At 44.9% G+C, this 13,978-nt stretch overlaps 1 protein-coding gene across 10 annotated transcripts in view; it reads right to left on the bottom strand.

Moving 5' to 3' along the window:
* Positions 1-13,978, bottom strand: part of SNX29 (sorting nexin 29) — a 550,106-nt gene that overhangs the window by 522,017 nt on the left and 14,111 nt on the right. For 9 of the 10 annotated variants that reach the window (XR_004345666.1, XR_004345669.1, XR_004345667.1 and 6 more), the window contains exons 2-3: positions 9,608-9,672; positions 7,497-7,549 (exon numbers count right to left, since the gene is read on the bottom strand). Coding sequence is in view for 5 of the 10 variants with exons in the window: in XM_032604205.1 (XP_032460096.1) it covers positions 7,497-7,549; positions 9,608-9,672 (118 nt within the window). In the remaining 5 variants the exon portion in view is untranslated. Of the gene's footprint in view, positions 1-7,496; positions 7,550-9,607; positions 9,673-13,978 lie in introns of those variants that run through there. The other variant, XM_032604209.1, reaches the window with a different exon arrangement.

Below are 13,978 nucleotides of genomic sequence, written 5' to 3'. Positions count from 1 at the left end.
ATGAGGCCACCATCACCCTGATACCAAAACCACACAAGGATATCACAAAGAAAGAAAACTACAGGCCAATATCACTGATGAACACAGATGCAAAAATCTTCAACAGGGCTTCCCTGGTGGCGCAGTGGTTGGGAGTCCACCTGCCGATGCAGGGGACACAGGTTCGTGCCCCAGTCCGGGAAGATTCCACATGCTGCGGAGTGGCTGGGCCTGTGAGCCATGGCTGCTGAGCCTGTGCGTCTGGAGCCTGTGCTCCGCAATGGGAGAGGCCACAACGGTGAGAGGCCCGCGTACCGCAAAAAAAAAAATCTTCAACAAAATACTAGCAAACAGAATCCAACAGCACATTAAAAGGATCATACACCATGATCAAGTGGGGTTTATCCTAGGAATGCAAGGATTCTTCAACATATGCAAATCAACCAATGTGATATACCATATTAACAAATTGAAGGAGAAAAACCATATGATCATCTCAATAGATGCAGAAAAAGCTTTTGACAAAATTCAACACCCATTTATGATGGGTAGGCATAGAAAGTAAGCAGAGAGGGAACTTACCTCAACATAATAAAGACCATATATGACAGACCCCCAGCCAACATTGTTCTCAATGCTGAAAAACTGAAACCATTTCCTCTAAGATCAGGAACAAGACAAGGTTGTCCACTCTCACCACTACTATTCAACATAGTTTTGGAAGTTTTAGCCACAGCAATCAGAGAAGAAAAAGAAATAAAAGGAATCCAAATCAGAAAAGAAGTAAAGCTGTCATTGTTTGCAGATGACATGATACTATACACAGAGAATCCTAAAGATGCTACAAGAAAACTACTAGAGCTAATCAATGAATTTGGTAAAGTAGCAGGATACAAAATTAATGCACACAAATCTCTTGCATTCCTATACACTAATGATGAAAAATCTGAAAGAGAAATTAAGGAAACACTCCCATTTACCACTGCAACAAAAAGAATAAAATACCTAGAAATAAACCTACCTAAGGAGACAAAAGACCTGTATGCAGAAAACTATGAGACACTGATGAAAGAAATTAAAGATGATACAAACAGATGGAGAGATATACCATGTTCTTGGATTGGAAGAATCAACATTGTGAAAATGACTATACTAGACAAAGCAATCTACAGATTCAATGCAATCCCTATCAAACTACAAATGGCATTTTTCACAGAACTAGAACAAAAAACTTCACAATTTGTATGGAAACACAAAAGACCCCGAATAGCCAAAGCAACCTTGAGAAACAAAAATGGAGCTAGAGGAATCAGGCTCCCTGACTTCAGACTATACTACAAAGCTACAGTAATCAAGACAGTATGATATGGGGAGGGGGAAGGGTGAGTTTTGACAGGGCGAGAGAGAGTCATGGACATATACACAGTAACAAACGTAGTAAGGTAGATAGCTAGGGGGAAGCAGCCGCAAGGCACAGGGATATTAGCTCGGTGCTTTGTGACAGCCTGGAGGGGTGGGATGGGGAGAGTGGGAGGGAGGGAGACGCAAGAGGGAAGACATATGGGAACATATGTATATGTATAGCTGATTCACTTTGTTATAAAGCAGAAACTAACACACCATTGTAAAGCAATTACACCCCAATAAAGATGTTTAAAAAAAAAGACAGTATGGTACTGGCACAAAAACACAAATATAGATCAATGGAACAGGACAGAAAACCCAGGGGTAAACCCACGCACATACGGTCACCTTATTTTTGATAAAGGAGGCAAGAATATACAATGGAGAAAAGACAGCCTCTTCAATAAGTGGTGCTGGGAAAACTGGACAGCTACATGTAAAAGAATGAAATTAGAACATTCCCTAACACCATACACAAAAATAAACTCAAAATGGGCTTCCCTGGTGGCGCAGTGGTTGAGAGTCCGCCAGCCGATGCAGGAGACACAGGTTCGTGCCCCAGTCCGGGAAGATCCCACATGCCGCGGAGCGGCTGGGCCCGTGAGCCATGGCCGCTGAGCCAGACACTAAACATAGGCAGAACACTCTATGACATAAATCACAGCAAGATCCTTTTTGAGCCAACTCCTACAGAAATGGAAATAAAAATAAACAAATGAGAACTAATGAAACTTAAAAGCTTTTGCACAGCAAAGGAAACCATAAACAAGACCAAAAGACAACGCTCAGAATGGGAGAAAATATTTGCAAATGAAGCAACTGACAAAGGATTAATCTCCAAAATATACAAGCAGCTCATGCAGCTCAATAACAAAAAAACAAACAACCCAATCCAAAAATGGGCGGAAGACCTAAATAGACATTTCTCCAAAGAAGATATACAGATTGCCAACAAACACATGAAAGGATGCTCAACATCACTAATCATTAGAGAAATGCAAGTCAAAACTACAATGAGGTATCACCTCACACCAGTTAGAATGGGCATCATCAAAAAATCTAGAAACAATAAATGCTGGAGAGGGTGTGGAGAAAAGGGAACCCTCTTGCTCTGTTGGTGGGAATGTAAATTGATACAGCCACTATGGAGAACAGTATGGAGGCTCCTTAAAAAACTAAACATAGAACTACCATACGACCCAGGAATCCCACTACTGGGCATATACCCTGAGAAAACCATAATTCAAAAAGAGTCATGTACCACCATGTTCATTGCAGCTCTATTTACAACAGCCAGGACATGGAAGCAACCTAAGTGTCCGTCGACAGATGAATGGATAAAGAAGATGTGGCACATATATGCAATGGAATATTACTCAGCCACAAAAAGAAATGAAATTGAGTTATTTGTAGTGAGGCAGATGGACCTAGAGGCTGTCACACAGCATGAAGTAAATCAGAAAGAGAAAAACAAATACCGTATGCTAACACATATATATGGAATCTAAAAAAAAAAAGGTTCTGAAGAACCTAGAGGCCGGACAGGAATAAAGACGCAGATGTAGAGAATGGACTTGAGGACACTGGGAGGGGGAAGGTTAAGCTGGGATGAAGTGAGTGGCATGGACTTATATACACTACCAAATGTAAAACAAATACCTAGTGGGAAGCAGCTGCATAGCACAGGGAGATCAGCTCCGTTCTTTGTGATCACCTAGAGTTGTGGGATAGGGAGAGTGGGAGGGAGACGCAAGAGGGAGGAGATATGGGAACATATGTATATATATAGCTGATTCACTTTGTTATAAAGCAGAAACTAACACACCATTGTAAAGGAATTATACTGCAATAAAGATGTTAAAAAAAAAAAAGAAAGAAAAAGGATATAACTCAGGAGCAGCCAGATGGAAGAAAGGTATGGGAAAAGAGCACAGAGCTTCCAGGCCCTCTCCCAGCACACCACTCTCCTCCCACTTCCAAGTATTCACCAACCCAGATGCTCTCTGAACCCCATCCTCCTGGGTTTTTATGGAGGCTTCATTATATAGGTTTGATTAAATCATTGACCATCAGCAACTGAACTCCATCTCCAGCCCCTCTCCCCTCCCTAGTGGTGGTGAGATGGGACTGAAAGTTCCAACCCTCTAATCACGTGGTTGGTTCTCCTGGCAACCAGCCTCCAACTTCGGGTGATTTCCAGAAATCACTACATTAACATAACAAAAGACACCTTTCTGGCTATCACCAGAAAGGTGATACCACTTCGGAAATTCCAGGGGTTTTAGGAGGTCCCTACCAGGAATGGGGCAAAGAACAATCATGTGTATTTCTTATTATAAGTCACAGTATCACAGTAGACCTAATTCTTGGGCTTAGAAAAGTTAGTGATGCAGCTGGAAAGGGGAAGCACCAGATTCAGGCCTTGAGAGCCCATGAATCTTCACACCAGCCTGCCCAGGGCATCTGACAGCCCCCTGGATATGGCCCTCGGCATCGCATGCTGTGATCACTGCCTCACTGGACTACCTTCCCAGGTGGACATGAAGCCACCTGAGGGGTAGATATCTGTCTGAAATATTTGGAAAGCCCCAGTGTCTGTGACACCAAGTAGGCGTTCAGTGACTAACTGTTAAACAAATGAGTAATCCAATAAGTACTTACTAAGCACTTACTATGTGTCAGGCGCTGTGGACGTAGTGTGAGCAAAACAGGCTTCTCTCCAGCTGGTCATCCAGTTGATTCATCACACAGACGTGTAGTAATGAGAAACAGAGGTTTATAGAATCTAACAGTACAGAGCAGGGGTCAGCAAAATACAGCCTGAGGCCAAATCCAGGCCTTAACAGAAAGAGTTTGCCAGTCCGTGGTACAGAGCAAGGAAAACAGGTCCAGATGGCCAGGGCTGGAGAGGAATATGGAGGATTCGTATCAGGGGTCTGGAAGGTTTCCCTGAAAAATTACTGAAAGGCTTTAAGAACAAAAACCAGAAAAAACAGAAAGGCCAGGGCAGGGTGGCAGGAGCAAAGCGCCAGGGGAGAGGTATGGGGCCCTCCAGGCTGCTAAGGATGTGGGTCTTTTTCCCAAAGCAAAGAGAAGCCAGTGGAAGGTTTACCATGGGGGAGTGACAGGTGGGTATCTGCGTTCTGCAGAACCCTCTCAATGCACAGGAGGCAGGACAAGAAGGAAGACGGTGGTGGGTCTACGGCAACTGTCCTGTGAGCCATGTGGTGACTGGGACAGGGCAATGGCTGGAGAGCTGGAGAGAAGCGAATGGATTTGAGATCCATTCTGGTGCTAGGCCGTTTGTCAGGGGTGAGGAGAGAGGTGACTTATCTTTCTTTTCAGACTTCACAACAGTTGTTTTAAAATATTCAGTGACTTTCCCTCTTGAGGTTAAACTTTCTCACAGAATAAGGATGATGTGGCCTTTCCTATGTGAAGGTGGTGCCGCCTTTAGCCAAACACGTTGCAAGATGAGACCAAGACTCTGATATTGAGAAGGAACCCTCTAGGCGGGAGAAAACAAAAAAAAATTTGAAACCCAGCTTCAAAACCGATATAATCGCTAAAGGTGATATAACATTGGAAGAATAGACTTTGGAGCCCAAGAAACTAGGGTCCAACCTCCAACTCTAACATTCCCGAGATGACTCACCTAGGCTGTCTGACTTGCCCTCTCTGAGCCTCTGTTTTCTTATCTTTAAAGAATTACACCGCTGCTTCTCCTGAGGCTGCACTGAGACTAAGAGTCGACACGAACAAAGGGCAGCTGGAACAGTAAGAGACAGTAACTATCATTATCATTATTAAGCAGGATATTCCTTTTAGCCGGAAACCAGTTACCATGGAAGGAATTAACTTTGTTAATTCTACTATAAAACACAACAGTTTACATAATAAAAGTTGTAATAGTAAGCTCTATTATATAACAACATGTTAACCTAACATTCAGAAATGGGTTCTCTCTCTCAGGAAATGAAAAGAATAATTATGAAGAAAAGCGATAAAGAACTCCTGACTACATACACCCACACACGCACACACCCATACACACACACATGCATGCACACACTCGCACATACACACCTCCTGGTTCAGGAGATCTAGGATGAGCTACAGAATTGCATGATTAATTAATAAGCCTCTCATTCTCATGCAGGTGGACCTTGGGTTCCAAAATGAGAACCCCTGTGCTGACGGAGGCCAGGCCCCATAGTAGGCTCTCAGGAAGAACTGAAGCAAAATTTCAGTTTAATGATCTAATGCCACAAACATACAGAGAACCTAATGTGTGATGGGCACAGAATGTCTGTGCAAAACACTGAGAAAGAAAAAAATAGAGAAGCTGACCCTCTGCCTTCCAAGCTCACAACCTCTTTAAACACTTGACCAGGGACTTCCCTGGTGGTGCAGTAGTTACGAATCTGCCTTCCAATGCAGGGGACTCGGGTTCGATCCCTGGTCGGGGAAATAAGATCCTACATGCCACGGGGCTTCCCTGGTGGTGCAGTGGTTAAGAATCTGCCTTCCAATGCAGGGGACTCAGGTTCAATCCCTGGTCGGGTAAATAAGATCCCACATGCCACGGGGCAACTAAGCCCACGTGCTGCAATTACTGAGCCCGCGCACCCTAGAGCCTGTGCGCCACAACTAGGTAGCCTGTGTGCCACAACTACTGAACCCATGCACCCTGGAGCCCACACACCACAACAAAGAGCTCACGCATCATCATGAAAGCTCCCACATACTGCAACGAAGATCCCACATGCCGCAACGAAGATCCCACATGCTGCAACTAAGACCCGAGGCAGCCAAATAAATAAATAAATAAATATTTAAAAATTAAAAAACACTTGACCATGTGTGGTACAAAGCCACGCACACACTCAACCAGACAACGAATCTCCCTGAGCACCTTCTAGGCACTGGGGATACACCCGCGAACAAGACAGCCAAACATCCCGCTGTTATGGTATGGGCGACAAAAAGAAACAAAATTAAAAAGCATAATGGACAGTTGTTAGTTGGTGTTATGGAGAAAAACTGAGAAGGAAGAAGCAGAGAGTGTAAGGGTGGGGAGTAGAACTGTAAATCTGCACCAGTTTCAAATAGTCCCCATAGCTCGATTAAAATGTAGCACTACACACACTGCTCGTGGCTGGTAAAGTGTCACAAAGAGAAAGGTTCTGGAAGGACAGAGAAGGGAACTGGCTGGGCTGGGTGGGTCAGGGTCACAGAGTGGGGAACACCTGCAGTCTCCAGGATGAGATGAATGCTGAGCAAGTGAGTTCCCTTCCCTCCCCTTCCTTTGCGGGAATGTTCCTCCTGCCCCTCCAAGGCTGCAGAGCATGAATTAGCCCTGAAGGACTTCACTGGGCATTTCCAGCAAATGCCTGTGTCTCTTACCTTTGCCAAAACATTTGCTTCTCCTCCTAGGCGGTGTTATAAGCTTATGCAGTCATGTCAGGTCATGAAGGTCAGTGGCCATTTTTAGGACTTTTTTTTTTTAATTATAGAAGGGACACACGATCACAGTATAAAATATGAAAAAATAACAGAAAGTATAAAGATTCCCAAGTCTTAACCTCAACATGACCTCTACTCACATTTTGGTATGTTTTTTGCCAGAGTTGTTGTTTAACATAGCAAGGATCACTCTGAATCCATATTAACTCTGTATCCTGCTCTTTTTATTTTTACTAAATACATTATTTTTAAATCACTACATTTGCATTTTTCTGCTTAAAACAAATTCTGTATGGACATCAACGTAATGGCTATATAACACTCCATTCTACCGATGCACTGTAGTTTATTCACCATTTCCCAATTGTTGAGCATTCAGATTTCTGAGTTTTCATCATTAAATTACCGTGAAAATAACTTCATGTGGAAAGTCATTTCAAGGAATTCACTCAGAGTAGGTTCCTAGAAGGAGGATGACAGGAAGCTGGAAATACTTTAGACAAGTAGTCACTGCAGAGATGATCTACAGATCCCCCAAATGCAATCACTGCCCCACCTGGCTGCAGCGGCAGAATATAGAAGCTGGTCAATCTCTGGCCACCTTTTTGGTCTTTGATGGTAAAGGGTTTCAGAAGCTACATATTTACCTGCTGTCGGAATCTGAGGCGATCTCCTTTCTCCCTCCAAAGCGGATCTGGCACTGCACGGAAAAAGAAGCTGCTGAGATCAGCTGTTGGGATGGGACACACAAAACCTCCCCCACAGGCCTTCAGGGTCACGGCGGGACACAAGGTCAGGAACTCTGGGTGCCAAGTCAGGGTGTCCCCACACCCTGGGTGTCAGCCCAAGACCTAAGACAGCGGGCACCCCAGCCTTCCAGCCACCACTTGAAGGAAGCCCTTATCTCCAACTTGTAGAGAAGTGAGCCTTGTGCAAAGACAACGCTGAGAGGAAAACAGAAGCACACGGCTTCCTGCAGCTTATCTAGGAAGCTTCTTCTATCTGTCAGCAGCTGACTGTCAATAACACAGAGCCCTTAACAGGCAGTAATCAAAACTTCCACAAATCTGTGATGATGGGTCCCTTCTGACAGGGCCCAAAGTTGTTATGGCTGGCTATAAAGTTATGACGGCATAACTCAAGCTTCAAACAAGTCATCTGGTTGTGCTGAACCACAATTCACCCAGGGAGGGTGGAAACAAAAGCAAACTGTTCTTTTTTCTTTTTTTAACTGTGCTGAAATATAGACAACATAAAATTTACCGTTTTAACCATTTTTAGTTATGCAATTCAATTCACTTCTCAATATTGTGCAAGCATCACCCCTCTCCACTACCCTTTCAAAAGTGTAGAATCTCCACTGTGGGTAGCACGTTTGCAAGATTCCTTATTATAGTGTGTGTGTGTGTGTGTGTGTGTATAGACATTTAAATGATACTTTTGTCAAAACTCATGGAACTGCACACTTAAAATTGGTATATTTTATTGTATGCAAATTACACCACAATAAAGTTGATTTTTAAAAGGCATATATACAACACTTTCACCCCCAAAATAATAATAGCAGCTCTAGGCAGAAGATCCAAGTTATTTCTGTTTAACTGCTACATTTGACGTGGCTTGACTTAACTCTTCATCTTCTTATTTTACTTTCCATTTCTGGAGCAAAGAAAGAAAAAACTAATAATGTGGGTTGTGCATTTATTGTGGAACAGGCGCTGGCCATGGCCCTTTACCCACTTTAACAAATGCAATTCCATCCACAGCCCTATAGAGATCGGTAACCCAATTAAAGAGAAGGATGCTCAGAGAGGCTGGATGAGTTGCCCCAGCACACACAGCTGTGAAGAGATTAAGCTGGCCTTCAACCTCAGCTACACCTGAATCTGTGTCCTTCCCACCATACCTGGATGCCTCGAGGCTTGGGCAGATGCTAAATTCTCTGGACTCACATCGACACTTAACAGACACTTCCATTAAAGTACATATTTATCTCCCTATATCGTGATTACACACAGATAATCGCCAGTCGCCCCTTCCAAAATGTGAATTCCTAGGGCTAGATCCTAGCTCTGCTGCTTATTAACTATGACGTCAGCAGCACGTTATCAGACCTGAGCTTCAGTTTTTCAGTTTCTTCATCTATAAAATGGCAATATTTGCAAGAACTATCTCACGGGGTGGCTGGAAGGATTAGATGTAAAGCACTTAGCAGAGAATCACGCATGCGATGAATGTGCAAGAAATGATGCCTGTCTGGTAGCTGCAAGCAAGCAAAGTGACGCCAGCCTCATGTCAAAGCTCGCTTCCACGCCCAGCCAAGAGCCAGGCATCGAAAACAGCGTCAGCCGATCCAAGCAGAGCCCACCCGCGGGATCCACACAGTCCTGAGCACGGCCTCACTTCTGTTCCTGTGCTCACGGGGTCCTAACTCCAACCACGGCTGCAGCACCCTTAGGAGTTGCCCTAAAACACAACTGCTTGGAAATGAGGCTTTGAAACCCACTCAATGCCCTTCTCAAGGAGGATGTGAAGGATGCGGCCGGGTGCTCCAGGGGTCTCCAGGAAGTCAGGACACAGGAGCTCCTTTGTCCCTACCACTGATCACTATCATTTGCTGGGGAAAATGATTAGCCTCACCGTTCCCAGATACAAAGCCGGAGGAAGTCTGTGTAGATAGAAGGGCAGAAATGACTTCCTCATTGATCATCTGACACTATGACCTGACCACAAAGTCAAACATGAGCTTTCTTCTTACCTGTTTCACTGCATCCAGCAGTCGCTCCAGCAGAAATTGTCTTTTCATGTCATTGTTCTGTGATCCTAAAATGCAATGAGGCTTAGTTAGTTTTGTTTGACATTCGCTTTCTGTTAAGACTCTCTGACACGTAGTATATGGCTGTGCCCAAGTAGCATCAGCCTTCTCTTTAGTAAAATCAATAACAAGACCAGGTATCAATCATTACAATGAAGTTGGACCACTTTCCTGTTACTGCAACCCAGGAAAGCAGCTAAACTGTGTTCCCCAAATTTGGATGATGTTACTGGAATTGTCTAACTCAGGGTTTCTCGACCTTGGTGTCACTGACATTTGGACCAGATAATTCTCTGTGGCCGCCCTGTGAATTGTTAAGATGTCTGTCAGCATCCCTGGCCTCTACCCACTAGACACCATTAGCGTGTGCACACACAGACACAGACACAGACACAGACACAGACACAGACACAGACACACACACACCCCCTAGCTGTGGCAACAAAAATGTCTCCAGATACTGCCAAATGTCCTCTGGGGAACACAATTGCCCTCAGTTGAGAACCAATAGTCTAACTTAAAATGTAAGTTTCCTAGTACTGCAGGCACTGCTTGTTGGCTGACCTCACCATCATCTCCAACATTATTTTTCCATGAAAAACCTAATTACTCCTGTTCTCAGCCTCTCTTGTAAGGCTGCCCGTAAGAAGTTCTAGCTAATGACACGTAAGCAGAGAGCACTGGGAGGGATCTGGGGAAATTATGCCATCCTTATAAAAGAACAGAGGTTAAGGGCTTCATCCCTTCTTCCATCCTTCATGCCTTAATCATAAACACAGCGGGTGCAGCCAGAGCAGCATCTTGCTACCCTGAGGCAACAAGCCCGCAGCAAAGGCCAAGAGAATCACAGAGACACCAGCCCCGATGTCATTCTGCTGCTGAACCAGTACTAGAAATCTCATACCTCTCACACAACAAACAGTTCCATTTGTTCAAGCATTGTACATTGATCGGGCTGTTACTTACAGCCAAAAGCATTCTCAACTGATACACATGGCATACACCAAACTCCCATTTAAGAGGGTGTGGGGCAAGGACACTTCAAAGCCCCAGGCAGACCACTGTCAGAACCACATATGATGCTCCACAAGAGACCCAGTGACTCCCATCAACAGACACAGCTACATATTGTGATGCAGCAGACACAGAACACAACTGTTTCAAGGGAGACCCAAATTTAGAGTTTGTACAAGGGCAGATGCTCCACACTGCAGGCCTTGAATTGCCACTGAGCTGCTTCTCTCTTGGGCAACTCAGCCTGGGCTTCACCAGGGAGTACCAGCAGGGCATCACCTTAGAGATGGTCAGTGACTCATGTAAGTCATGCCAGGGCCACCCGGTTGCTAACAACTGTAACCGTGTGGTGAGCACTTCCTGCATGCCACGCACAAAACTGAGTCCTCTGAATGCATTGTGCCCTGTAATGTTCACGACCACCCTACCAGCCAGGTAGTAGGATCCCTGAGTCGCAGATGGGGAAACTGAAGCTCAGAGAAGACAAGCAATTACATGCATTGACCCACTCGGTAATTATTTAACTTCTACTGTGTGCCAGGCAATGTTCTATGTGCTGGGGACACAGGAGTTAAATGGTATAAAAGAACGATCTTCTCATGGAGCGAAAATTCTCTTAGGAAGAAACAAATAGCTCCTAAGTAAACTAATAAAGATGATGTTAGAGAGTCATACTAGAAAGAAAAACAAAATGGGGTGATGAGAGAGGGAGGAAGCAAGAGGGCCACGTCAGCCAGGGCAGTCAGGGAAGGCCTCTCTGCACACATAGTATCTGAGCTGAGCCCTTTATAACAAGAAGGAGCAGCTATGGAAAGATATGGAAGACCAGCATTCCAGGCAGAGCAAACGGCCAGGGAAGAGAGGAAAGAACAGCTTGGCTTCTGGTCTTCCAGGACCCAAAGGAAGCCTCTTATGACTTGAGTAAAAAGCAGAAAAGGGGAAAAAGAAAAGAAAAGGGGAAGCAAAGACAGACAGGCAGGGGCCAGTAACAAAGGTCTTGTGGACCATGATAATGGGTTTAGGTTTTGTTCTGTATTTGAATACTAATAGTTGGAACCGTTGGACATCCCTGGTGGTACAGTGGTTAAGAATCCACCTGCCCATGCAGGGGACACGGGTTCAAGCCCTGGTCCGGGAAGATCCCACACTGCGGAGCAACTAAGCCCGTGTGTCACAACTACTGAGCCTGCGCTCTAGATCTGCAAGCCACAACTATTGAGCCCACGTGCTGCAACTACTGAAGCCTGCGAGCCTAGAGCCCATGCTCTGCAACAAGAGAAGCCACCGCAATGAGAAGCCAATGCACCGCAATGAAGAGTAGCCCCCGCTCACCGCAACTAGAGAAAGCCTGAGCACAGCAATGAAGACCCAATGCAGCCAAAAATTAATTAGTTAATTAATTAATTTTTTTTAAAAACACATTAAAAAAAATAGGTGGAATGGTGACCCCGACTGGAGGTCGTGCCCCTCAAGGGTTGTTAGGACTACCACACGGGCTCCTGCCTCACCCCAGGCCTAGAGATCAAACCAGGCAGTAGACTCTCCAAGGACACACAGTAATACAGCTGACTTCCCAAACTCTGCCACTGCTATTTTTTCTGGAAGAGGTCTTGAGAAAGGATAGCTCACGCATCCTTCCCACCAGACCAGAGGCCATCTTGAAGCGTCATTCAGGATGGCTAGAGACCCCACCGACCCTAGGCCCTCAAACATTGCTCTTGACACCTGTGTCTATCAAAACACCCTGCTCTTCGTTTAGCAGAAGGTCTAGTTTCAGCTCTTCTCTAACACCGGAATTGGGAAGTCAGGCTTGCTTTCTTCCTTTTTCCAAGTACTGCACCCAACAACTCTACTTGCCCTTGGGCAACGCCAGCTGGAAACTCGAAAAGGTTTTCCCCCCTGAAGTGCTTTTGCTATTCTTTCTGATCATAAAAGTAATTCATGTGATAGAACTATCATATAACCCAGCATTTCTGGGTATATACACAGAAGAATTGAAAACAGGGTCTTGAAGAGATATTTGTATGCTTATGTTCACAGCAGCATTATTCTCAGTAGCTAAAATATGGAAGCAACCCAAGTGTACACCGACAGATGAATGGATAAGCAAAATATGTATGCATATACATACAATAGATATGATTCAGCCTTAAGAAGGAAGGAAACTCTGCAATATGCTACAACACAGATGAGCCTTAAGGACCTTATGCTAAGTGAAACACACCAGACACAAAGAGATAAATACCACATGATTCCACTTATATGAGGTACTAAGAGCAATCAAAATCATAGAGAAAGAAAGTGTAATGGTGGCTGTCAGGGGGAGGGGAGGGGAGAGAATGGGGGTTAGCAGTTTAACAAGATGAAAAGAGTCATGGGGATGGATGGTGGGGATGCCGCACAGCAGTGTGAAGGTATTTAATACCACCAAACTGTACACTTAAAAATGGTTAAGATGGCAAACTTTATGTTATGTGTATTTTACCACAATTTAAAAAAAAAGAGTAATTCATGTGAAAAAATACAATAATAACAAGTCAGGGGGAAATAAAGAAAATAAAAATCTCCATCATCTCACTACTGATAATTGTTAGCGCAGTGATTCTCAAGCTTTCACATGCACACGAATCTCCAAGCAGGTTCTAATTCAGAAGGGCTGGGTGGGGCCTGGGATTCTGTATCTCTCACAAGGTCCCAGATGATGCTGATGCTGCTGGTGCCTGACCCACCGTGAAGAGCAAGGATACAGCATCTACCCCTAGTGATATGCATGATGAACCCAGATCTCTGTGATAGAATTGTTCCACTGCTTTTTCTAGAAAGGTCAGCAGCCTCCTCTGCCTCACCCTGCAAAGCCTCTCCACCGTGGGAAGAAAGCCTGTTTTCTAGAGAGAAACAGCCTGAGGTTGTACAGGTCTCAGCCCACCACACACCCACCCTCGCTGACGCGATCTCTCCCCAGACAAGAAGTGCACTTGGGGCTTCCCTGGTGGCGCAGCGGTTAAGAATCCGTCTGCCAATGCAGGGGACACGGGTTCGAGCCCTGGTCCGGGAAGATCCCACACGCTGCAGAGCAGCTAGGCCCGGGCGCTACAACTACTGAGCCTGCTCTCTAGGGCCCGCAAGCCACAGCTACTGAGCCCATGCACCACAACTACTTAAGCCTGCACGCCTAGAGCCCATGCTCCACAACAAGAGAAGCCACCGCAATGAGAAGCCCGTCGACACAACTAGAGAAAGCCCGCATGCAGCAACGAAGACCCAACACAGCCAAAAATAAATAAATAAAATTAAAAAAAA

Source organism: Phocoena sinus, chromosome 15, assembly GCF_008692025.1.
Source record: "Phocoena sinus isolate mPhoSin1 chromosome 15, mPhoSin1.pri, whole genome shotgun sequence".
NCBI classification, from domain to species: domain Eukaryota; kingdom Metazoa; phylum Chordata; class Mammalia; order Artiodactyla; family Phocoenidae; genus Phocoena; species Phocoena sinus.
Note: the sequence above shows the minus strand (reverse complement) of the source record. Positions and strands in the feature narration are given on the sequence as shown.